The sequence below is a fragment of the Gouania willdenowi genome, chromosome 24 (genome assembly GCF_900634775.1).
Source record: "Gouania willdenowi chromosome 24, fGouWil2.1, whole genome shotgun sequence".
In the NCBI taxonomy this organism is placed as follows: Eukaryota; Metazoa; Chordata; class Actinopteri; order Blenniiformes; family Gobiesocidae; genus Gouania; species Gouania willdenowi.
In genome coordinates, this window is record NC_041066.1 from 16636542 (window position 1) to 16662076 (window position 25535).

At 37.3% G+C, this 25535-nt stretch overlaps 1 protein-coding gene across 3 annotated transcripts; it reads left to right on the top strand.

Annotated features, from left to right (window-relative positions):
- The first annotated feature begins 1070 nt into the window (after positions 1–1070).
- med23 (mediator complex subunit 23) lies at positions 1071–24161 on the top strand. 3 transcript variants are annotated; one of them, XM_028439665.1, is made up of 31 exons: positions 1071–1221; positions 1685–1716; positions 2385–2472; positions 2576–2700; positions 2780–2891; positions 4026–4124; positions 4246–4347; positions 4430–4499; positions 5566–5678; positions 5765–5860; positions 6604–6621; positions 11613–11819; positions 12608–12751; positions 12866–13011; positions 14077–14322; positions 14406–14548; positions 15515–15689; positions 15783–15946; positions 16813–16937; positions 17011–17216; positions 18026–18206; positions 19082–19252; positions 19341–19557; positions 19637–19746; positions 20345–20471; positions 20705–20870; positions 21520–21592; positions 21671–21885; positions 21985–22105; positions 23464–23595; positions 23706–24161. In XM_028439665.1, the coding sequence occupies exons 1-31, from the start codon at positions 1171–1173 to the stop codon at positions 23955–23957; spliced, it is 4227 nt and encodes a 1408-aa protein (XP_028295466.1). In that variant the 5' UTR covers positions 1071–1170; the 3' UTR covers positions 23958–24161. The 3 variants fall into 3 exon arrangements, with proteins under 3 accessions (XP_028295466.1, XP_028295467.1, XP_028295468.1); XM_028439666.1 differs by lacking the exon at positions 6604–6621; XM_028439667.1 differs by lacking the exons at positions 21520–21592; positions 21671–21885; positions 21985–22105; positions 23464–23595; positions 23706–24161 and adding an exon at positions 21034–21143 and having other exon boundaries at positions 20705–20944.
- Positions 24162–25535: the final 1374 nt, after the last annotated feature.

A 25535-nucleotide genomic window follows, 5' to 3' on the forward strand; every position in this document is an offset into this window, starting at 1 on the left:
TATTATTATTAATAATAATAATAATAATAATAATAATAATAATAATGCATTGGATTTTATGTAGCCATTTATCATAGCACTTTACAGAATTAAGGCATTACACTCACTCACTCACTCACTCACTCACTCACTCACTCACTCACTCACTCACTCACTCACACATTACATTCATACTATGCAATGTGGGTGAAGTGCCTTGCCCAAGGACACAATGACAGACACCACTGGGGTGACTGCCAAACCACTGTGGCACCTGGAATTGTCAATGGTCTCCCATCCATCTACTAACCAGGCCCACATACAGATTTGTATTTTATTTTTATTTATTTATTTATTTTATTTTTTACAAATTTTCAACTTATTTTACAAATACTAAATATTTTTTTCACATACACTGATTGTTTTTTACACACACAAAATATTTATGACCCTAATTTGATCCCATACAATTTTAATCCAAGAACAGAATTTTTGTGTGAGAAAAACACGTTATGATAGATAGGAAGAAAGGTTACACTAACTGACCCTCAAAGCTACATAACTTCAGAAAACTAATAATAATAACACAGATGGATACTAGCTGTTTAGCTATAATCTGGTGTGGAACATCTGTGTCTTTTATGAACTTAATGTCTCTATGCATTGTCCCTTCAAATAAATACATAATAATAATAATAATAATAATAATAATAATAATAATAATAATAAGCTATAATCTGGTGTAGAACATCTCTGTCTTTTATGGGCTTCATGTCTCTAACCCTAACCATTATTATTATTATTATTATTATTATTATTATTATTATTTGAATTAAACTATATGTGATTTATTATTTTCTGAATAAAATGTTTGGAAATAGAACCAGCATAGTTTGAAAAAAAAAAATGTTTTATATCAATTGTTGATATTATAACTCATTTGAGACAGTCTAATATTAAAACTATCATTTAATGCAATTATTGTGAGAGGTGAAACCATTCAAACTGTAAAAAATGTGGAACCTTTATAGGAACATTTATGGTTCACGGTTGTTTCTTCAGTCCGGATTGTTTTGACTGTTGCACTCCTTCGATGCATGTTGAAGCTGTTAGCATGTTGCTAACTCAGGCCATTGTTCCTGTTATTCCAGCCGTGAAATAAGAGTAAAACTACAGCTATTCGTGTCCAGAATGGCGCTGTCAATGGAAACGCAGCTGCAAAGCATCTTTGAGGATGTTGTGGTAATTTGCACTTAATGTAATTTATTTTACAGCAGAGCTAAAAGAAATGATAGCCACTCACACTGTTAGCCTTTTCTGTTGTGTTTGCAGCGGCCAAAACGAAACACAACCCTTTATTAAATCATTTTAATGTCAAACTGTATGAGCAAATGTGTTGTTTTGAGAGAAGTAACGCGTTCAGTTAATTGTAAATAAGTTTTCAATTTTGTGTAAATTAAATTGTAATATTATGAAAATTATAAGAAGAATACCCATCGGTAAAACTTCGGGAACCTGTGATTTACAGTTTGGCTTTACGTTACAAACAGAAGCTACTGAATTATCCTTACATTTTGTCTGTTTATAAAAAATAAAAAAAAAATGTCATTATTGTTGTTGTGTTATCTAAGTTTTTTTTTTTTTTTTTTTGTAAATTGACAAGTTTGCAAATCACATCCTCTGTTTTTCTTTCTTTTCTCCTCAGAAAACTGAAATAATTGAAGAAGCGTTCGCTGGGTAGGTTTCTTCCAACTTCATTATGATGTCACATGTAAAATGTTATTGTTTCAGCATCTTGCTGAGTGTGATGCACGTTTTGTGTTGAAATTATCTAGAGATACTTAAACGTCAAATTCCACCTTTAAAAATACATATTTGACAAAAAATAAACATTTTAGGATATTTCCTGGGTTAGGGATAGGGCTATGGAGTGCATAAAAGTGGGGTAGTTAATAATAAATGCAAGCTAAAATACAACTGACGGAACTTTAAGTCACGTAGTGCACCTATCACGTGACCTAAACTGGCCAATGGGTATGCATAAAGTGGCAGGCTATGGATGTATCCATAGCCACGTAACACGTATCAACATACCGGAATTCTATCCGTACGCAACGGCCATCATTGGGCAGTTTAGGTCACGTGATAGGTGCACCGCGTGACCTAAACTGGCCAATGAGACGCTACGCCTTTGTACTTCCATTTGTATTAATACGTCAACTAAGTTACAGATTAACTAACCCTAACCTACGTTACGGACTAACCCTAATCGTAACCCTAACCCTAAACTATTCTACGGACTAACGAACCCTAACCGCACAAATGGTCACGTGACTTCGTACAGATAGAATACCGATATATGGATACGTATTACGTACTACGAGACACTTCCTTTGTGTTTTCAGGATGTTTTTAGACGCCCCAGAAGATGAACGAACAAAGCTGATCAGTTGTCTCGGAGCCTTTCGGCAGTACTGGGGAACACTACCACAGGTTTCTACACCAACACACGTCCCGACATAGAGACAGAGAAATAAAAGTGCCTTTAAAAGGTTGATACTTCTTTCTCTTTTTTACCTTTTTTTTTTGTGTGCAGGAGTCTCATGAACAGTGTGTGCAGTGGATCGTGCGCTTCATTCATAGTCAGCACAGTCCAAAAAGGATTTCCTTCCTTTACGACTGTCTTGCCATGGCTGTGGAGACGAGTGTCTTACCACCAAGGTGCGTACAGTTGCCGTCAGGTGCTGAGATCTGAACACTACTTTAGCAACAGTTACTAATGTGATATCACTGTTTTTAGGATGGTGTGTGGAGCACTGTTAAACTCAGAGAGCTTGGAGTGGGAGAGGACTCAGCTGTGGGCATTAACTTTCAGACTGATTCGCAAGATCATTGGAGGGGTGGACTATAAGGTACACGCACACAGTGATATTATATAAGAATAGTTTTCATTTAGATTGTGTTATAAGTAAAACAAATGAATTGCATATGTCTATTATGGGTTTGGATTGCCATTAATCTGACAATACGATACGATGTATCCCGATATATCACGGCTTTAAATAATACGATATATCACATTATCAATAATGACACATTTCACCTTTACAAGTACAAAAAGGTATGCAATACATTGTATTTCATTTTTTTAAATTTGCGGGAACAAGTATCTTGTAGGAATGTCCCGATAAAACTTTTTCACTTCCATTACAGTGCCGATATTGCAGCTTTGAGTAATGGCCGATACCGATATCGATCCGATATATCAGCATGAATCATACTTATTTTGTAGTGTGGAATGTTAGAAAAGGCTTGATCAAGTGATGTTACTCAAGCAGAGAACAATAGTCAGCAACAGTAGGTATGATAAAAACTGACCCATTTATTATTAACCAATTGGTGACATACATTTTAATAATAATATCTACAGTATTCTACAATTGAATAAATATAATATAATATATATTGGAGATTGTAGATGCAGTCCGATAAAATCCGATATTTGTTTTCTGGCTGATTTCGGACCGATATTAATTTTGGATCGGCACACCCCTAGTAACTAGTAGGTAACTAACTATAATAAGTACCAATATTAAAATAAGTGGTAATAATCAAATGGTCAAATTTAATTTTTCAAAAGAGTTTCACTTTTTGAAAGCTTCTGATTCTGTTAAGTTCTTAGAAAAAATAACCACATACATATACAAAAGTGCCCAGTGTGTTTTTTGAAAAATAAAGTGCTGTCGACTTACAAGCTAATATACGATGAGGTGGTTTAACAAGGTCTGACATGATTCACTGACACCTAGTGACTGGGCGTTTATGCTATGTATATGTTAGCGCAATTAAATGTTTTTTTTTTTTTCAATAAAAAACATGACTAAAAAAAGTCGATTTGGACATTTTTTTTTGGATCGGTACGATAATCGCGCGGTGAAATATTGCGATAGAATCTTTTTTTTTTTTTTCTCACACCCTTAGTTGCTATGTTGCTATTTGGTATAAACCTTAAATGTGATAACATTTTGTTGTACTGTGTATTGCAGGGTGTGCGTGACCTTTTGAAAGGTGTTCTGGATAAAATTCAAACTGTTCCCACAACGTTCAGCTCGGCTATTCTACAGCAGCTTCTGGCTGCCAGAGAGGTACGTACTATTCTTTATTTTATTTTAATCTGAGACGTTATTTCTAAAAGAAACGTAAGCAAGTTTTTTTTTTTTTTTTTTTTGTGGTTTTTTTTTTTTCATTTCTCTGTTTCTGTCTAAGGTGGTGGAATACATCCTGGACAGAAACGCGTGTCTTCTACCAGCCTACCTCGCTGTCACAGAAATCAGAAAAATGTACCCAGAGGGACAGCTGTCACATTGGGTGTGTGTGTGTGTTTGTGTAGTAACTTCTGTGTGTGATTTACTCTTTTTGAGTGTATGTGTGTGTCTCTCTCTTGTTGCAGCTTTTAGGTAATTTGATTTCAGAATTTGTGGACAGTTTCAGACCCACAGCCAGAATCAACTCCATCTGTGGTGAGCTTACATGACAATTAAGATTGATATTTAAGGATTATCAGTCGCTTCCTGTTAGGGCTGGGCAAAAAAATAGATTTCGAATTTGTAGATAAAAACCCTTTCCCTTCTTTTTTCCCCTACCACAGTTTTTTTAGACTTTTTTGCATTCCGTCCTTGTGGGTTACCGTAGCGCAATGTGAGCTCACCCCCTCTTTGTTTACCCTTTGAGTAGGCTATATGTGTGCTGCAGGCAAGTTTAATTTTTTATTCACACTATGCTGAGATGCTAAGGGAATAGTTTATTTTTTAATTGTAATGTTATATGTTATAAATAATGTAGTTATCTGATTTGTTAATTAGAAAATTTAAGCTACTGTGAAGTTACTGTTGCACTTTTGCTTAAATTTGGATTAAAACTTGATCTTGTTGAATGTCAGAGCCTCATTTACTTTTTATTTTGGGATTGTTTTATGCATTTTAACTCTTGAAGACAATCACAGCAATAACGTTACACTTTTCTAATATATCTGATGTCTGCAGTCATTAATAAGTGCATTGGGAAAAAAAATCGAGAATCGAAACTCAAAGTTGCTCAGCCCTATTTCTTGTTAATTAATTAATTTGTGAACAATATTTGAGAGAAATTGTCATTTTGTGTGTATAGAAGTCTTGGATCTGTGAGTTCAGCCCATGACAAATAGTGGTAAAAGTGTTTTGTTTATATTTTGTTCAGTGTAAGTATTGTTGTCAATAATATACATATATTTTTCGGATTAGGACTCTACACCACAATCTATTACACTGCAATGATTAAAAATGCAATACAAGGGATTTAGAAAAATAAAATGAATGTATATATATTCAGACACAGTTCCATGTTTTTAATTGAAAATATAAATGTATTCCTATAAAGGGTGATTATCAATCAATTTTCATTTATAAAAAAAAGCGCTTTTCATACATAAAATGCAGCTCAGTTATTTTACAATTATAGTTAATAACTATTAAATTCCTATCTGATAATGGCTTTGTGACATTTTAGCTCCAACAATGAATTGAGTGCCTGTGGCGTGTCTCTCTACAGGCCGCTGCAGTTTGTTACCAGTCGTGAACAACAGTGGCGCCATTTGTAACTCCTGGAAGTTGGATCCCACGACTCTTCATTTCCCTCTGAAGGGAATGCTGCCTTTTGACAAAGTAACACACAAAGTTCAGGCACAGAAAAAAGCAACAAACTTGCATCATTTTTAAAGATCATTCTATGATTTGTCGTTTTTTCGAAGGACCTTTTCGAGCCACAGACAGGCTTGCTACGCTACGTGCTCGAGCAGCCGTACTCCAGAGAAATGGTGTGCAACATGCTCGGGCTTAACAAACAGGTAAAGAAATATTTCCTTTTTTTCATTTTTTCTTTGTTGTTGTCATACCAGGCTTGCCACCTGACCCTTGCCCACCCACTGCCTTCAGCTCCAGTATCCAATGATCCAAATTTCCTTTTTAAGTGTCTCCGTCCTTTGCCTGCTTTTTTTTTTTCACCTTTTTTCCTGTAGAATTTCCTTAGTTATTAAACATCCAACCATTTTTTTTTTTTATCTTCAATTTTTATTTTGTTTTTTTTCCTCCCTTCAAACTCCTCTATTGACATCTGTGTTCCCCCCTCCCTCCCTCCCCTCCTTCTTCCCTCCCTTGTCATCCTATTAGCAGAGCTGTTAAGACCAGATAAAAAACAATGCTGTGAGTTTGATCCATAATGGACTGGTGTCAGTTTGCCCTGTTGGGCTCATGCTACATCATCACAGCGAGGCCAGATGCGATTGTTTTTAAAGTTTGGTGTGTTGAGTGAATTCATGTGGATGATGAACAAACAAAGAAAAAACAGGCCAGAGTCAGGTTGGTGCATCTGGTCAGGCTGAGCTGATGCTGGCTGTGCTGAACAGACAGTGAACTACCTCACTCCTTAGTCATCACTTTCTCTGTCTCTCCCTCCCCCCTTTCCCCCCCTCTCCCCCCTGATTCTTTCTTTCTTTGTTTCTCTCCCTTTTTTTCTCTCTTTTGCCCCCCCCTCCCTCCCCTTCCTGGTTGTGTGTTGTGTTCGTCTATCTCTCTGCCATGCGCTCTCTAGACTCTGAACATTTCCCAGGTATGTCGTTGTTCCAAATAATCAGCTCATTAAACACTTGGCTTTTTTTTAGGCACGTTCATGTCCTCCAAACTAGTCAAAATATGACGTAAAAGTGGGAACAAAAGACAAATGCTTCAGAGCTTGAGGTGGACACAGCGGGGCTTCATAGACGTATGATAACTAGAACGCGATCACAGCAGGTAAAACGTGGATGGAAAGACAGATTACGAATCATCATTTGAATTTCGTGTAGAATGCCAACTAAAAAGCATTTAGATGAGGCACTAATGGAGTGTTCTTTTAATATTTGGTGTATTTGCACAAAGTACAGTTGGATAATTTGTTAATGTTTCATTTATTCAGACAAGTTTTTTCAGGAAATTTACTCTGATCTAATGCTGTGATATGGATTTTTTCACAATATAGGTAGATTTCTATCCTGATAACAATATATATCCCGATATAGTATTTGTTCCTTAAAATGTGCAATATGTGAAGTCTTGGCTGATTTGTTGTTTGTAATCTTTTTCAATCTGACTCTGGGACATGCACAAGAATTCCATTGTACCTGTTCTTTTGAACTTGTACATATGGCAATAAACTCTATTCTAAATGACATGAAATAAATGGAAAATTGCTATTCATTATATATTTTATTATATATAAAAAAAACAAGCAAAAAAATGTGTATATCCCAAAATAAATGGTACTTCTCCTTTAAGAACCTTCTCAATGAAGGAATATTTGTGACTTTTAGCGACATTTACAGTTGTCACATGTGTTCTGATTTGTAAAATTGTATGTGGAAATGCCACCAGGGGGTGCAAAAACCAACAATAATGGCCACAATTGTCATATTTGTGAGTACCGGTACATTTCCTGAAAAAAGTTGTCTGAATATTTGAAACCTTAACATATTATTAAAGAAATAAGACAAAATGAACTTGTTGGAATTAAAGTACAGTTAGATTTTGGTAAAGAAAACAACAACAAAATAGTTGTGCAGGCTTTTAAAGAAAAGACTAAAGAGTAAAATGAGTTGGCCACTTACGTTCCAGTTCAGACAGAGTTAGACCCGAGTTCTTTCTTTGTGTTTGTGTCTTTTTTGGACTTGCCTCCAGTTTTACAGAGCTTGTTTGACTCCTTTGTTATTTCTACAATTGGTTCACTCACTGATATTGTGACCAGGTTTGTGATTATAGACCCTGCTGTTGACATTTCAAGTCCTGCTGCACTGCATGTGTGGTTGTCGTCTGGTGCTTTCCTGTCATTAACAGGCTCGTCTTTGAAAGGCTTTTATCTGTTGTGCTGAACCCAGATAATCCTCATCCGCTCCGTCTAATCTATGGTCAAAACTCAGACAGGGATATTTTGTGATTTTTTATTTGTATTTTTTTATCCTCTCACTCGAAACCTCAATAAATGACCTTGTCCGAGTCTTGTAGCAGTTATCCAGGACTCGGTGCTTGTGTAGCTAGTGGGAGACCTGCAGATTTAGTTAATTGCATGTACAATTTGTTCATTTTACTGCAATTTTTAAACAACATGATAGAACGGTTTAAACAGCATCAATTAAGACCAGCTTGGGTACCACAAATGAAGAACCCGTTATATTAAAAAGCCAAGGTTTCCACTATGAAAGGACAGAAAAAGAGAGAGCATAGAGAGGAGAAACTTAAAGAAAACTAAGGTTCAGAAAACATGACTCATCAAAAAAGACCATTATTGGAGTGAAGAGTGCAAGCCTCATGAATATGCCTTGGTAATATATTGAGGTTGAAGATATAATCGAGATTTCTTTTTTGTCGACATATACAGGTACACAACAAACCTTCCCCTAAACAAGCCACACTAAAAAACTCACTCACACATGCTGTTCTTTATAGGGGGGAAAAGCTAAAAGTGGCACATATTGTGCAGCAGTTTTGTTAATAAATAGGCCTGTGTGGCATTTTACATCAGCAAATTCAACCCTGAATTGTCTTTCTGCTAAGTATTAGTTAAAAATATCAAGACTCATATCAAATATCGCCTTATTGGTAAATATCGCCGAACGCTAATCCTAACCTAAAACTAGGAGCTGGTTTCACAAGCCATGCTGCTTTTAGAAACTCTACATACGTCCATTAGGCTGTGACCTGAGATAAAATTGCTCTGATCGGAAAGTGTCACACTATCATGGTTCAAGTGATCATTAATTGTTTTTCAAAGTAAAAAAAAAAGAATATGTAAATACATTTTTAGATTTGACATAAAGCCAGTAAGGAGTCCAATAATTGTTTAAAATATTTAAAATTAAATTGGGCAACCAGATAATGTATATACCTTTTTACAGTTTTGATGTTTTGATCATTTCAAATTAGTATGTTTATGCATTTTCAGATCCCACAGTATTTCTGACTGGATTACACAGTAACACTACAAAGACTTTAAACTTGTCTTAAGCAGACAGTATTGAAGTGGAATACATTTTAAATTACTTTTTAGTTTTATTGAGCGTTATGGTTAAAGGTTGGATTTTGCTGAGTAAGCGTATTTCATTGTGAGCAGGAGCTTTCTCTGTGGAGCTTTCGCTTCTTTTCTCTCTGTCTTAGTCCTTTGTTGGCTTTCTCTATTTCTCTCTTGTGAGCATGTGTGTGTGTGTGTGTGCGTGCGCGTGTGTGTGTGTGCGCGCGCGCATGCATGTGTGTTTGGGTGCTGTCGAGGGGAGGCTGTGTTGAAGATCAGAGCAAAGAAAGGAACGCAAAAGCGAGAGTCGGCCTCACAGCTTCTCTTCTTTGCACCCAAACATCCACCTACCCCACCTTCACCAACCTGTTTGTCTGCATGCAATGTCCCGCTGTTCAGTGCTGTGCTGTCCAACGCTGTGGAAAATGCTCTGAGATCGGACTTTGTTGACTGTTTAATAAGACATAAAATGAAGTTGAAAGTACATTAAAATTAAAAAAATAAATGTACTTGGTATTGTAAAAAAGAGGAGGTAAACAAAGGTTTTTTTTTTAAGGACTGTTTCAGTTTGTAGCCAATATTATCCTCTGTCATTTGGGCTTTAATAAATTCATGCCACATTTAGGCGTGGGCTTTTACTGCACTTTATCACCGTGGTTCTCAAACTTTTTAGCCCGCGCCCCCCAAAATGAAGGTGCCAGAAACTGGGGACCCCAACTGTAGCTGAAGGTGTTTGAACTCAGACATAAGGGAGGAGTAAGAGCAGAAAAAAGTTGTCACAATTAGTTTAAAACATAGACTATCCTCCATAGTTCCCACTCAACATTCTTGAAGCAAAACTACATCACTTAGGGGTGCAGCCATCTCGCAAATTTAACGTCATTTGGAGCCAGAGTCTGCATAGTAGGGTCCTGCGGGAGGAGCCCTGGTAACACGCCCCACCCATTTAGGGCACAGCCCAATCTTCCGCTGTCAATCATCGTCTAATATGACGTCAAATCTCGTATTTCAACCTCAAATAACTTATTTAAAACAAACTTCACAGAAAAATGAGCACTTGAACACAATGTAGGGTGATGATAACTAATGATCACAGCAGAGTTTAGGTTTGGGAAAATAATTATGTGACGAGTATTTTAACTTTACAGTTTGACCCAAATCCCATCCGTTAACATTGAGGAGGCGTGGTTTATGACCTAAACTGCAGCCAGTCAGCAGGGGGAGCTCTAAAAAAAGCTTCACTTTTGGAGAAGCTTGTTTGTCTATTCTTTTTACAGTCTAGGGTTTAAACTGGCAAAAATAAGCATGAAATATGGTGAAAAGTGACACTAATGGTCAACATATGCGACATTGGGTGGAAAAAGTGGTGGGAAGGGTTTATAAGTGCCAAAAATGTCTTGAAAGTGGAAAAAATGTGCAGAAAAGGCATTTAAATTTTATAAAGAAGTGGCAGAAATGGGCAGTAATGTAGCAAAAATGCACTAAAAAGTGCAAAAATATGGTGAGAAAAAGTAATGAAAATAGGTTGAAATATGGAGAGTTTGGTGTAGTTGCTTAAAAAGGGTACAAATAAGCAAAAATTGGCTCAAATTTTTTAAAAAGATCCCAAGGTTGAGAACCCTCGTCTCAGACTCTGCAGTCAATCACTCAGCGATTGTTTTTAAAACAGCTTTTCTAATCTCGTGACTTAACGCCTCCCTGTTTTTCCCACTAACCTCTTCCTTACCTCGTTCCTCTCACCAGTTTATCTTGCTTTCCCTCCGCCCTTTTCTATTCTCTGGTTTTTATACCTTAATACTAAAATGTCTTTACTGTTTGTGAAGTTGTTGGCGCCCTCTGCTGAGGAACCACGACCTTTCCCAATATGCCGATGTTATCTTTTCCTGACCATTATTGTTAATTCTTAAGTTTCTCATATTGAATAGTGCAGTAAAATAACTTTATGTGATGAGTTAACTTTCTTCATCAGGGAGTCCTGAATCTCTGCAAAACAAGTAGGAAGTGTGATTCAAAGACTTAAAGTTTATACATAAAAATAGGATCTTAATTTGAATAATTAGGTTGCCTCTAGTTTGCCCCACACAGTTGATAATAAAAAAACAAATGTCAGTCCAATGAAGAACACATTTAAAAGACACAAAAGGAGAAATAAAATCAGTGATTGAAACTTAAAAAATGCGCAAAAAATGCATTTAAATGACAATAAAAACACATTTAAATCATGCTATAAAACATGATAGAATAAAAAAAATACATGGTTAACAGGGCAGTCTTCAAATATATCAACGGTATTGTTATTTAATAGATGATAAAGCACCAAATGAGAAACAAAAAGCTTTACATTTTTTTTATATAAAAACTTTGCAGTATCACCGAGTTTTTGTGAAGTTATCATTTGTTTAAATCTGTCCTGTATCCTGTTCTAAACAATATCCTTGCTTTTATGGCAACATCAAAGAAGAGTTGCAGTAATAAAAAAAAAATTAAGGAAAAAAATTGATGTTTGCGTGTAAATGAGGAGGTTATTTCTTCTCTAATTCTCCTTTCCTCACCACACCCAGCAAAAGCAGCGCTGTCCGGTGCTGGAGGAGCAGCTGGTGGACCTGGTGGTGTACGCCATGGAGCGCTCTGAGACAGAGGAACACTTTGATACTGACATCGGAGGGACGAGCCAGCTGCTGTGGGAACACCTCTCCTCCCAGCTCATCTTCTTTGTCCTGTTCCAGTTTGCCAGCTTTCCTCACATGGTGCTGTCTTTGCACCAGAAGGTAAGGAGAGCAACGCACGTGATGTAATATACAAGCATCAAATCTGTATCTCTGTTCTTACGTTGAATACGCTTAGAACTAGAATATTTGCATTTCCTGAAGAAAATGCAAGTACTGGTCGGTGTCATCGAACATTGCATTAGCTTTAGCCTAGCATTAGCTTAGCATTAGCATTAACTAACATCAACCTTAGCTTAGCGTTAACATTAAAATTAGCTAGCATTAATCTAACATTAACACTTGTTAGCATTAGCAAACATTAGCCATTAGCATTTACCTAACACAGCTAGCATTAGCTCAGCATTAGGACTCGCTAGCAATAGCTTTGCATTAGCAAACAATAATATTAACCTAACATTAGCATTAGCCTAGCATTAACCTAGCAACAGCATTAGCTAGCATTAGCCTAGCATCAACCGAGCAATAGCATTAGCTAACATTAACCTAGCATTAGCATTGGCCTAGCATTAACATTAGCATTAGCTAACATTAACGTTTACTAGCACTAGTATTAGCCTTGCATTAACACTCGCTAGCATTAGCATTAATTTAATAACACAAGAACCCCTGTGCTTAATTTATGACAGGTTTTGATTTCTTATTTGTCAAAATCAGTCAAACGCTGAAGGAGTTGAAACGCGGCAAAATTCTGTGACGAAAGAAAAAAACGGATAACGATAGTGAGGAAGCCTCCCGCATCTCCACTAATGAATTAAAAATAATAATAATTCAAACAAATTAAAGGTAAACTGTTTGTTTTTGTTTTTTTTACCACTTTTCCTTACTAGCTTGCTAGTCGAGGTCTGATCAAAGGCAGAGATCACTTGATGTGGGTCCTGCTCCAGTTCATATCAGGGAGCATTCAGAAGAACGCCTTGGCTGATTTCCTGCCTGTCATGAAGCTTTTTGACCTGCTTTATCCAGAAAAAGAGGTACATGCTCAACACTCATGTTGTGAAACCATAAAAGTGGCACAATTTGGTCAAAAAAACATTTGGTTATTGGATAGATTAATGCTTAAACCAAGGTTTTCTGTTTGCTTTCAGTGCATTCCTGTTCCTGACATCAACAAGCCACAGTCGACCCATTCGTTTGCCATGACCTGCATCTGGATCCACCTGAACCGCAAAGCTCAGAGTGACAACTCCAAACTGCAGATACCCATTCCACACTCTCTGAAACTTCACCATGAGTATGTAGCTTTGCCGTGTTATTTGTTGTACACCAGTGGTTCTCAACCTTTCCAGCCTGCAACCCCCAAAATATCGGGACCAGGGACCCCCACTTTACCTGAAGGTGGTTGAACACGGACATGAACATTGAAGAACAGTCATGGAGACAGGACCATCTAAAAGGGGGAATAAAGGGGAGAGCTTTTTGGGACCCATCCATAAAGTCAGTAAAGTGATGGTTCATTGTTCTATGAATCTGTGATAACCACATTTATTTATTTATCTGAATAATATCCATATCCAGGAAGGTTATTATTATTTACATCATAGTATATAGTCATCTTAAAGATGTAAATCCTTGTTTTAATCAGAAATAAATTGGGTTAAAAAGTGACTAAAAATGGTGGAAAATGTGGTGAAATGGGATTTTAAGAAACACAGAAATTGGTTAAAAGTTGCAAATTGGAGTGGTCAAAAACGGACAGAAAAAGTGTTCAAAATATCAATATTGGCTTAAAAGTGGCAGAAATGGGGGTATTGTGGAGTGGAGCAAATTGTTTAAACCGGCAAATAATGTGCATGAAAAATCGAGAATGTGGTTAAATTGGCAAAAATAAACATGAAATATGGCGAAAAGAGGTTAAAAGTGACAATAATGGGTCAACATATTAGGTGGGGAAAGTGGTGGAAAGGATTAACAAGTGCCGAAAATGTCTTGAAAGTGGAAAAAATGTGCAGAAAAGGCATTTAAATTGATCAATTGGCAGTAATGGAAGTAATGTAGCAAAAATGCACTAAAAGGAGCAAAAATATGGCAAGAAAAAGTGTTGAGAACAGGTTAAAATATGGCAATTTTAGTGCAGTTGCAGAAAAAGTGTAAAAATAAGCAAAAATTGGCTCAAATAGTTTTCCTTGTTTCTTGAAGGCATCTGGCGACCCGCTTTCAGTGTCTTGCAACCCCAAATGGGGTCCTGACCCCAAGGTTGAGAACCCCTGATGTTCAGCACTATATGTCGGTAGAGGACGGGAGGAACAACAAATCTTCTTTACTGACCTCTACCTCCCACATCTTTTCTTTACCTCAGGTTTTTGCAGCAGTCGCTGCGTAACAAGACGCTGGGCATGTCCGACTACAAGATCGCGCTGTTGTGCAACGCGTACAGCACCAACTCTGACTGCTTCTCTCTGCCAATGGGCGTGCTTGTGGAAACCATCTGTGGAAACGGTTCTATGAGGATCAACCTTCCCGGCACCAACTGCATGGCATCAGGAACGGTCACCCCGCTACCCATGAACCTGCTGGATTCACTGTCCGTACATGCAAAGATGAGGTGGGGAAATAGAAATTTCTGTGCATAAGTAGATAATAAAGAAGACAGAACGCCTTTAACAGTTTTGTATGTGTTGTGCTCAGTCTGATCCACAGCATCGCCACACGTGTCATTAAGCTGGCTCATTCCAAGTCCTCCAATGCCCTGGCCCCTGCACTGGTGGAAACGTACAGCAGACTGTTGGTCTACATGGAAATCGAATCACTGGGCATCAAAGGGTTTATCAGTCAGTGCATTTGAACTTTATTTAATACGTTCCAGCAAGTTCTTTTTGTCATCTTTTTTGAAATGATATGTTAAGGTTTAATTTATTCAAACCACTTTTTACAGGAAATTTACTTGGAAATTGACTTTGATCTCCTGACATGTTTCGAATGCCTACTGTCACTCTTCCTCAGAGGCATCTACTGATTGCTTTGATGTATCCAGGGTTGGGGTCAATTACCATGTTCAGTTGCAACTCAATTACAATTACGGTGACCGACAATTTTTCCAATTACAATTAAAATCATGATTATTATTTTTCCTCTGTAAGTCAATTATAATTACGTTCTCAATTACTAAAGGTCAAATACAATTAATCACAACTACTGAGCCTTAAATAAATAACCCCATAAAACACATCCTTCCACTTGTGTTAGCTTTCTGTTAGCATCTCCTATGATAGTGGGTCAGTTTTGTCCCATGTCTTAAGTCAGCTGTAAAATTCACTAAAAAGTATTATCTATCATCTAATTTGCTTTTAATTTCTTTGTTACCTTGTTAGGCTTCCTAATCACTGAACATATTGATATTAAAATTTTCGCACATTTTAATATCTGAACTCAATTACAGTTAAATTACGATTACAAAGTTATAATTGACCCCAACCCTGGATGTACCCCCACGAGTTCTTTCATAAGGAAAGCATCAAAGCGATCAGTTGATGCTTTCTTTATGAAAGAACGTGTAATTTCTTGGAAAAGATTGTCTGAATAAATGAAACCTTAACATATGATTTTACTGTCAGTGTTCAGAAGAAAGGTTCCTCCAGTTGATTAAATTTAGATCAAAGTGTTCTGAGTAAAACTAAATAACCACATCAAAGTCTATTTCTACTAATAGAAAAGCTTGTTATTATTAGTGTTTATAGATCAAAGCCTGATGTAAAAAGAAAAACTAACTAGGTTTAGTATACTTGTGTCGGTTTCAGGTCAGTTGTTGCCCAACGTCTTCAAGTGTCACGCATGGGGGATCCTGCACACGCTGCTGGAGATGTTCAGCTACAGGATGCACCACATCCAGCCACACTACAGAGTCCAGTTGCTGTTTCACCTCCACAGTCTGGCAGCTGTTCCCCAGACCAACCAGAACCAGCTGCACCTCTGGTACCATCAACACCCACACAGTCTTTATTCATCCTCACTACCCACTTCATCCTGTGTTGATGTTTTTCTCTCATCCTGTGTGTGTGTCTACAGTGTGGAGAGTACAGCTCTGAGACTGATCACAGCCCTGGGGAGTTCAGAGGTGCAGCCTCAGTTCACCCGCTTCCTAAACGACCCAAAGACGGTTCTATCTGCTGAGTCTGAGGAGCTGAACCGAGCTCTGATCCTAACCCTGGCTAGAGCCACACACGTCACCGGTAAACCCTCAACTAGGCCTGGGCAATATATCGAGATTGAAGATATATCGAGTTTTCTATTTTGGCGATATAGAAAAATACAACATTGCCTGTATCGATATATATTTTTATTTCATAACTAATTTTGTATTAAAACACGTGTTTTAGGTGTCGCTGCAATCACTACTGAAACAGAACAGGAGAAAAAAGGCAAACGTGGCTCATATTGTGCAGCTGTTTGTTAATAAATGTCCCAGTGCCATTGTGTATTTTTTTTCCTTCTTTTGTGTATTTTGTTTTCCTGTGTATTTTTTTGAAGTCTTTATGAGTCGTTTTGTTAGTCTTTTTGGTATGTATGTTGTTTTTGTATTTTTGTTCTCCAATTGTACATTTTCTTTTCTCCTTATTGTGTCCTTTTTTGCATTTTTGTTGTCCCATTGTGCATTTTTTTTCTCCTTTTCTGTGTATTATGTTGTCCTATTAAGTATCTGTGTTGTTCTTATTGTAGTGATTTTGTGTTTTTTTTTTCTGTCATTTTGTGCATTCACTTTTGGGGCTGCTTGTTTCCCATGTTTGTGATACAAGCACAAGTTTGTTTGTTTTTTTTTTAAAGCACCGTGATGTTATTTTAGCCTGTGTGGCTTTTTGCATCAATTTTAACCCTGAATTATCTTTCTAGTTAAACTTTATTTGAATTAAAATGATCAAGATTTATATCGCATATTGCCATTTTGAGAAAAAATATCTAAATATGAATTTTGGTCCATATGGCCCAGCCCTACTTTCAACATTCTTTTATTATTTGTGTGAGATGTATCCACTGTTGGTTTATTTTCCCAGGCTTATATTCAGTCCATTCATGTGTCTCTCTCTCTGTGTGTGTATAGATTTTTTTACAGGCTCTGACTCCATTCAAGGCACTTGGTGCAAAGACATCCTCCAAACCATCATGAACTTCACACCTCACAACTGGGCGTCACACACTCTCTCCTGCTTCCCTGCTCCACTCCAGGTGCAAACAGCATCACAGTGACAAATGGAAACCAGGCGTCCCCTGCTCACACCTCTGTCTGTCTGTGTTCCAGGCGTTCTTCAAGCAGAACAACGTTCCCCAGGAGTCTCGTTTCAACCTGAAGAAAAACGTGGAGGAGGAGTACAGGAAGTGGAAGTCCATGGCCAATGAGAATGACATCATCACCCACTTCTCCATGCAGGGCTCCCCACCGCTGTTCCTCTGCCTGCTGTGGAAGATGCTGCTTGAGACGGACCACATAAACCAGATTGGCTTCAGGTCGGATCATTGAAAGTGATTGAACACAGACATGAACATTGAAGAAGAGTCAAAGGGGAGATATTTTTGAGGCCCATCTATAAAGTCATCAAAATGATGGTTAATTGTTCTATGAATCTGTAATAACCACATTTATTTATTTATCTGCATAATATCCACTCTTATCCAGGAAGTTTATTATTATTTGTGCCGTATGATATATAGTAATCTTAAAGATGTGAGTCCTTGTTTTAAGGGGTTAAAAGTTACCAAAAATGGTGGCAAAGTGGTGAAATGGGATTTTCAAAACCACAGAAATTGGTTAAAATGTGCAAATTGGGGGTAATGGAATTTTAAATTGAAGGGAAAATTAACTGGCAAATAATGAGCATTACAAATCTTGAATGTGGTTATATTGACAAATTAAACATAAAATGTGGTGAAAAGGTGTTAAAAGTGACAGTAATGGGTCAACATATGCAACGTTAGGTTGGAAAAGTGGTAGAAAGGGTTTATTGTAAGTGCCGAAAATGTCTTGGAAGTGGGGAAAAAATGTGCAGAAGAGGCATTGAAATTTGATGGAGAAGTGAAAGAAATGTGGGTTTTGTAGCAAAAATGCATTAAAAGGAGCAGAAATATGAAAGAAAAAGTGATGAAAATAGATTAAACGATGTCAAGTTTGGAGTAGTTGCAGAAAAAGCAAAAATGGGCTCCAATTGTTTAAATAATATTCTTAGTTGATTGAAGGCATCTGGCGACCTTCTTCCAGTGTCTCACAATGCCAAGGTTGAGAACCCCTGTCTTAAAACATGCGTTTCTTTGATCTTCAGGGTGTTGGAACGCATCGGAGCTCGGGCACTGGTGGCTCATGTACGCACATTCGCAGACTTCCTGGTCTATGAGTTTTCTACGTCTGCTGGAGGACAGCAGCTCAACAAGTGCATTGAAATCCTGAACGACATGGTGTGGAAATACAACATTGTCACGTTGGACAGGCTCATCCTCTGCTTGGTGAGTGCAAGGAGGTTCATGATGTCATAAGAGCGTGTTAGGGTTCTGTTTTGTACACTGATCTGAATCTAACCCAGTTTTTTTTTGTTTTTTTTTTTAATTTTGGTCTCGTGACCCTATATTGGGTCACCCGGGAAATCAAATGGGGTCATCTGAAATCTCGAGTAAATGATTTAAAATAATTCTGGTTAAAATTATATTTTTGTAATTTTTGAGAATATTATTCTTTTTATTAAAACAACTGTGTTCTATACTTTGACTTCCTCAAAAATAATTATATTTAAAAAAAAAAAAAAAAAGAATAATTAAATAGTTATTTAAATGATAAAATTTCAGTCACATTTTTGTAATTTTTCAGATCATTCTTTTTCAGATTAAAACACCACACGCAATCTCATACAGCTGTAGTCTATACTTTAATTTCCTCAAATGTGAATTTACTTAAAGAAAATAGTGTAAAAAAAAAAAAAAGAATTAGTTAATTAAATAATAAAAATGTAAATTAAATTGTTGTTTTTTTTAATTGTTATTAAAATGTCAAACAACCTTATTCTATACTTTCACTTTTTCAAGTTAAAATCTAGTTAAAGAAAACACAGTATAAAAATATCTGAGCTGGCGTGCTACTTGTAACACTATATCACAAACATGATCAAAAGAAAATATTTGTTTTAAAAGTCTCTGGAGTCAACAGAAATTTGTTGGGTCACGACCCCAAAAAAGTTGGGAACCACTATGTTAACCTCAGCAAAAACAACCATAAGTAACAATAGAGAAGGCCCTGGTTACCCTGATTGCTGGTCACTGGGTGTAAAACTGCTCTAGCTAACGATACATCAGGCTTTCCTGGACTCTAAACTTTTCACTCCTTCTAGGCAATGAGAAGCCATGAAGGAAATGAAGCACAGGTTTGCTACTTCATAATCCAGCTGCTGCTGCTAAAGCCCAGTGACTTCAGAAACCAAGTGAACGACTTTGTCAAAGAAAACGCTCCTGAGCACTGGCTGCAGAGCGACTGGCACAGCAAACACATGAACTACCACAAGGTATGGGATCCATTAGAAATGGAACCAGCAGTCGATTTCAGTTGACCTGGTCGAGTGAATTGAAATCGAAATCTTCATCTTGTAACAGAAATATCCTGAGAAGTTGTACTTCGAGGGTCTCGCAGACCAAGTGAGCCCCCCCATGCAGCTGCAGCCCCAGTACCTGCCCATCTACTTCGGCAACGTGTGTCTGCGCTTCCTGCCGGTGTTTGACATCGTGATCCACCGCTTCCTGGAGCTCCTGCCCGTCTCCAAGTCTCTGGAGACACTGCTGGACCACCTAGGAGGCCTGTACAAGTTCCACGGTAAGTAACAGCGCTAAAGGTTGATGAGATGAAGAGCCTCTGCAGGGGTTTGTGCTGATTTGTGTTTGTTGCTGAGCAGACCGTCCAGTGACCTACCTCTACAACACACTCCACTACTATGAACGACATCTGAGAGACAGAACCAACTTGAAGAGGAAACTGGTGCACGCCATCATGTCCTCACTGAAAGTAAGCAAAAAAAGGCATTATTTTTTTTATCTGACACTAATATGTAAACAGACTGCTTTGATCTCCTGACAACTACCAGTCTTCGTCAGAGGCGTTTGCTGATTGCTTTGATGTTTCCATTGAAGTTTCCTTGACTTCAGCGTAGTAATTCTAGTGAGATTGTTTCAGTCTTACTTTTGGATAATGTGTTATGGTTTCATTTATTCAGACAACTGTTCTTAGGAAGATTCTTTTTGTCTTCTTTTTAATATTAATACTATCCGGAAGTCAAGGAAACATCAAAGCGATCAGCAGTCGCCTCTGACATAGTTGTCAGCCCCCCCCCCATTTGACATCTATATTTCAAAATACAATATTAATTAATAGAGCAAAATAATATACATATATACATATAAAATATTAATTGATTATCAAAGCAAAAGAATATACACGTATGTACATACATACATGCATAGATATTCTTGATACTGACATACAGAACATTGTTTCAGGGAGAAAAAAACCCAAAAATATTTAAAGAAAAAAATTAAAAAAAAGAATCTTGCTGGAATTATGTAAGCACACCATCCGGTTGACCATCCATTGTTTTCTTTTGTAGGAAAACCGCACCCCAGGCTGGTGTCTCAGTGAGACCTACATGAAGTTCGGCATGAACGCCCGAGAAGACAACGTGTGGATCCCTGATGACACATACTACTGCAAGCTGATTGGACGGCTGGTGGACAATATCCTTTATTCTTCCCATCATTTGCCGGTGTTGCACTTTGGCTTTTCAGGAAGTTTTAATTGTATATTTATTACCTGGGTCCTGCTTATGACCTGTAAATATGTAGCAGGTTAAATAATGGCTTGTTTGCTATTGTTTTTGTAATGGTAAAATATGAATTTAACTGGTATTAATACAGTGAGGTCAATTAAATTGTGTTTCCACATTTTTAATTCCTTAATTCTCCCTCACCTATGGCGGGAAAGTCACCTGGTCCTTTCCCCAACTGTGACTGGAGGTTCAATGAGTTTCCCAACCCTGCAGCTCATGCGCTGCACGTCACCTGCGTGGAGCTCATGGCGCTGGCTTTGCCTGGGAAAGATGTCGGCAACGCGCTGCTCAACGTCGTTTTGAAAAGGTCTAACCGGGTGGCATGTAGATTTAGAATTCTTTGAGATCCTGGTTGTCAAACATAAGGTTGGAGGCCCAAGATCAGCGGAATAGTTGCCACAAGTTCATTATTAGATTTCATTAATCTAATGTTTCTGACTTTTTTATTTCCTCCTCATTCCTTGGTCCACTACTTCCTTTTTATGCCCGGAACTTCCTGTTTGATCAATGGATTTAATCATGGACTGAAGGTCTTTAGAGGCTTCTCAAATACATTTAAAAACAAATATTGGACATAGAGCACCAACCTCCATTTGTAGCCTTTCAAAATAAGAGACTTTGTGAACATGGGCTACTTAAATATAAATGGCAGTTAATAGTTATATGTAAACCCTTAAATAATTTACAGATGATTCATTTGTATTTGGTAATGTATAAATACAACTAAATTGAGCTGAATTAAAAAGATAAGTGCTGTAATTCTTTTTTATTACGTTGCTGTTTTATAAAGTTAATGTATTTAATCAAACGTCTCTGAATACATACAATAGTTAATTCCTAGCTTGTAGCTTTTCTATTTTTTCAGGGAATATCTTGAAGTATTTCAGTAGTCATGTGGGATGGATTGTTGTTTGCAGTGAAAATAAAAATGAATGTTCTGGTTATTTCTTTTTCAGTCAGCCTCTGGTTCCCAGAGAGAACGTCACAGCCTGGATGAACGCTATTGGACTTGTTATCACTGCACTTCCAGTAAGATTATCCTCTCAGATCCTCCCCCTTTTTTACATGTCATGATACATGCTGACTGTAAATGTGCTCCTCTTTCAGGAACCCTACTGGATCGTTCTCCATGAGCGCATCATCTCCGTGATCAGCTCTCCAGTGCTGATGTCGGGAACAGAGTGGGCTGGTTATCCCTTTGCCCTGCTGGACTTCACCGCCTGCCACCAGAGCTACAGTGAAATGAACTGCAGCTACGTGCTGGCACTGGCACACGCAGTGTGGCACCACTCGTCCATCGGTCAGCTCTCTCTGATTCCAAAGTAAAGGACTAACTAAATGTGTCCTCTATCACCCTGTTCTGCTAGAAAGCTCATATTATTCACATTATTCTGTCTCCGTGTGTGTGTGTGTGTGTGTAGGTTCCTGTCAGAGACACTGAAGCCTATCGTCAAGACAGAGTTCCAGTTGCTGTACGTGTATCACTTGGTTGGTCCGTTCCTGCAGCGCTTCCAGCAGGAGAGGACGCGCTGCATGTTGGAGGTTAGCTGATAACCCATAACCAGTTGCTTTTTGTTACTGGACACTTTGGTTCTCATTTATCGACCGCTTGTACGTTCAGATCTGTGCGTATGACGGGCGAACGACGACATTCACGCAACCTTGGGTATTTATCAACTGTGATGTAAGCATATGCTACGATCAGATCTCACGTCAGGTCTGACCTCGTGTATGATAAGTGTGTGGATTTGTGGTTCAGCAGCAAAATTTGAGACTGAAAATAAAGTATTAAACAACCTCAGCTGTCATTTAAGCATCAGCACACACGCTCAGAACAGATCAAAACGGATTATTAAAACGAATTAAACAAAATAAAAGGAATTTCAAAAAAGCCCACATTATTACTGATACCACTTTTTTGGTTTTCCTGCTCAGAATACTGTATAAACCTGCTGGTAAACTCATAGATTCACCCAGTGCACATGCACAGGACGCAACGTTTATGTGAGAATGAGGTCTTATTTCCTCCGTACAACACATCACTGGGGGCTGTATATACATATAAATAAGACCTCGTTAATGCTTTTAAATGTAATTACTTCCTTAAACTTTAACTAATGCGCTGCAGTAATCAGTATAGTGATGAATTGTAGGTGAAAATGGCTGAAGGCGAAATAAACACAGACAAGGGACAACATTTAGTAATTTTCAAGGCTTTTTAAAACGTCTTGATTGTTAATTTTTCTTAATATGATGTTTTTTGCCGAAAGCGTGCACACTGAGTTTGATATAAATTAGGGATTTTTTTAGGGCCGATGCCGATTTTCCTTTCCATCAGCCATAGCCGATACGGACTGCCGATTTTCTTAAGCCGATACCTAACATTTATTGAAATTAACAAAGGTGAGGTATAACAACAAGAAGCGAATAATAGTCAACAAATATTTAAAACAGGTGATGTAGAACAAGAACAAGTAAAAAATATTTAATGAATATGAAATAATGCAGATCAGTGAACGCAGAAGCCCGGATGGCCCGATGCCGATACACGTAGAAACCGCAAAAATCGGCTGATATATCGGTCAATCATTAATATAAATGTTATATTTGTGTGTTTGTCCACAATCTCTGCTGTGAAGTTGCTCACAGCGCACACAGGGGGACAGACTTCACCTGCTCAGTAGCTGATTCTTTTCTACGGAGCATTTAAATGCGCTTCTTTAATTCCAGTTTTCACACCGTGAAAAAGCACATCTTTGTTTTGTTTCACCTCAGATGTAAGGATGCCGATTTTCATCTTGTAAATGTTTCTTTTCTTGTTTGAGCTCAGTGGGCGGGGCCTCCGAAGGTCTGTACTGTGGACTTCTATTGTTTTATTTCATCCTGTGTGTGTGCTTCAGATTGCTGTTGCCTTCTACGAGATGCTACACATGGTGGACCAGCACTGCAAACATCTCAACTACATGGACCCCATCTGTGATTTTCTTTATCACATTAAGTACATGTACACAGGAGACAGCGTGAAGGATCAGGTGAGAATTGGACTCTGATGGAGTTTTTAAATAGAATAATGTAAAAAATCTCTACAACAAGGAAAAAATAAGCAAGTTACTAACGGTACTGTTTTGTTTTTTCCCTCCAGGTGGAGAAAATCATCATGTCTCTGCGTCAGGCCATGAAGTTGCGGTTACGCTTCATCACACACAGCAGCTTAACAGACACTTCCTTCTCTGCTGCTGCAGCCGCCGCTGCTGCCCCTCCCTCTACCTCCACTGCATCTTCCTCATCCTCCTCCTCCTCCATCACCCCTCAACCCCCTCCCACCTCCCTCTCATCCACCACTGCTGTGGCCTCGCCCTCTTCATCCGCACAACACACACATGCACCCATGTAGGCTGTGATGTGGCTGCATATCATTAGGTTTTGTCTGATCTGTTAATTATGGTGTTGTTTTATGAACACCTATGGGAGCTGTGTGAGGAATCTGTATGAGATTTATAACCTAATGTATCTGAAGGCAATTTTTTAACTTCTAGCGTCTTTGTAAAACAGCAAGAGCAAAAAATATTTTTATATCTTTCATTTCTGAATCATGAAACCTGACAGTGTAAAATGGATGTTTTTGTGACAGTTTTTTTTTTTTAAAGCATCTTTATTTCGTTTTTTGACCATTTTTGTGTTGTACATGTTATTCATAGACAATAATAAACACTGTTTATATATATATATATATATATATATATATCAAGTCAGCTTCATTTCTGATCTTGTCAATGACAAAAAAAAATAAAAAAAATTCACAAACAATAAGTGATATTTATATCACATAGAGATTTATATCCAGGCCAGCAGGGGGCGTCAAATATTCAGAGTTAAATGTTGGCTCACTATTATATGTGTGGATTTTGTATTATTTAATAATAGTGCAAAAAGAGATTTGCACACTTGGATCAATCCAATCTAACTATTAAAAACAAGTCAAAATAATTACATTTCTCACCGAAAGCTTGGATTTTTTTTTTTAAACTATGTTTTAAGTTCTGGCACCTTGGCAGATTTGGATCTGAGTGAGGTGATTCTACTTTGTATTATCTAATAATAATAATAATAAAAAAAAGTTTCAAATAAGAAGTGTTTAAATAAAAACAAACATTTAAAACCCAAAAACTTACATTTAAGCACTTTTTTTTCTTTGGAAAAAGTTTTATGGAAATAATTTTTTTTAAATTAAAGTTCTTTTTTAATTGAAAATACTTTTTAGGATTGAATAAAAAAAAAAAAAAACATTTATCTACAATTTCGAAATCTACCTGAATTTAGGCTGTGATAACTCGTGAATTGTGTTTGTTGCTTGAATAATAACTTATAATAAAATAATTATTGTTCTGTTGAAATATTTCCCAATTGATAGAAAATATTAATTCGTACGTTTGACGATTGTATTTTTGTTCAGTGTATATGTTATGTCATAAAGAAAGCTAATTAATTAGAGAACAAGTGTTTTCCTGGTGTGAGACACACACACACACTTAGAGCAGCTGTTGTGCTTGTGCATGCTAATTAATGCTAAACTCACTCACAGAGGTAAGGGATCTGTGTGTGTGTGTGTGTGTAATGAAACTCAACATAAGCCATTAGTTTCATAAGCAGCTGTACTAGTTATACTAGTGAGTTAGTAGTAAAGTGAGTTCATTTATGTGATAGACTGACAAACCAAACCCAACAGGTGTCATTAATATGGGTGATGATTACTGTTCTCAGGTGATTTTTGCTGTTTCACTAATTAAGACACTGTTACCAACATTTCTGGTCAAATACGTCAGTAATTCTAAAGAGAGGAAAACTAGTAAGATTGATTTATTTATTTTGATCCCTAGACTAAAATGCTGTTTAAGGTTTAAATTAATGCTTTCAAAGTATAATATAACTAGCCTTAAATTTGTTCTTTCCACTCAAGTTTATGCTGAGCAGC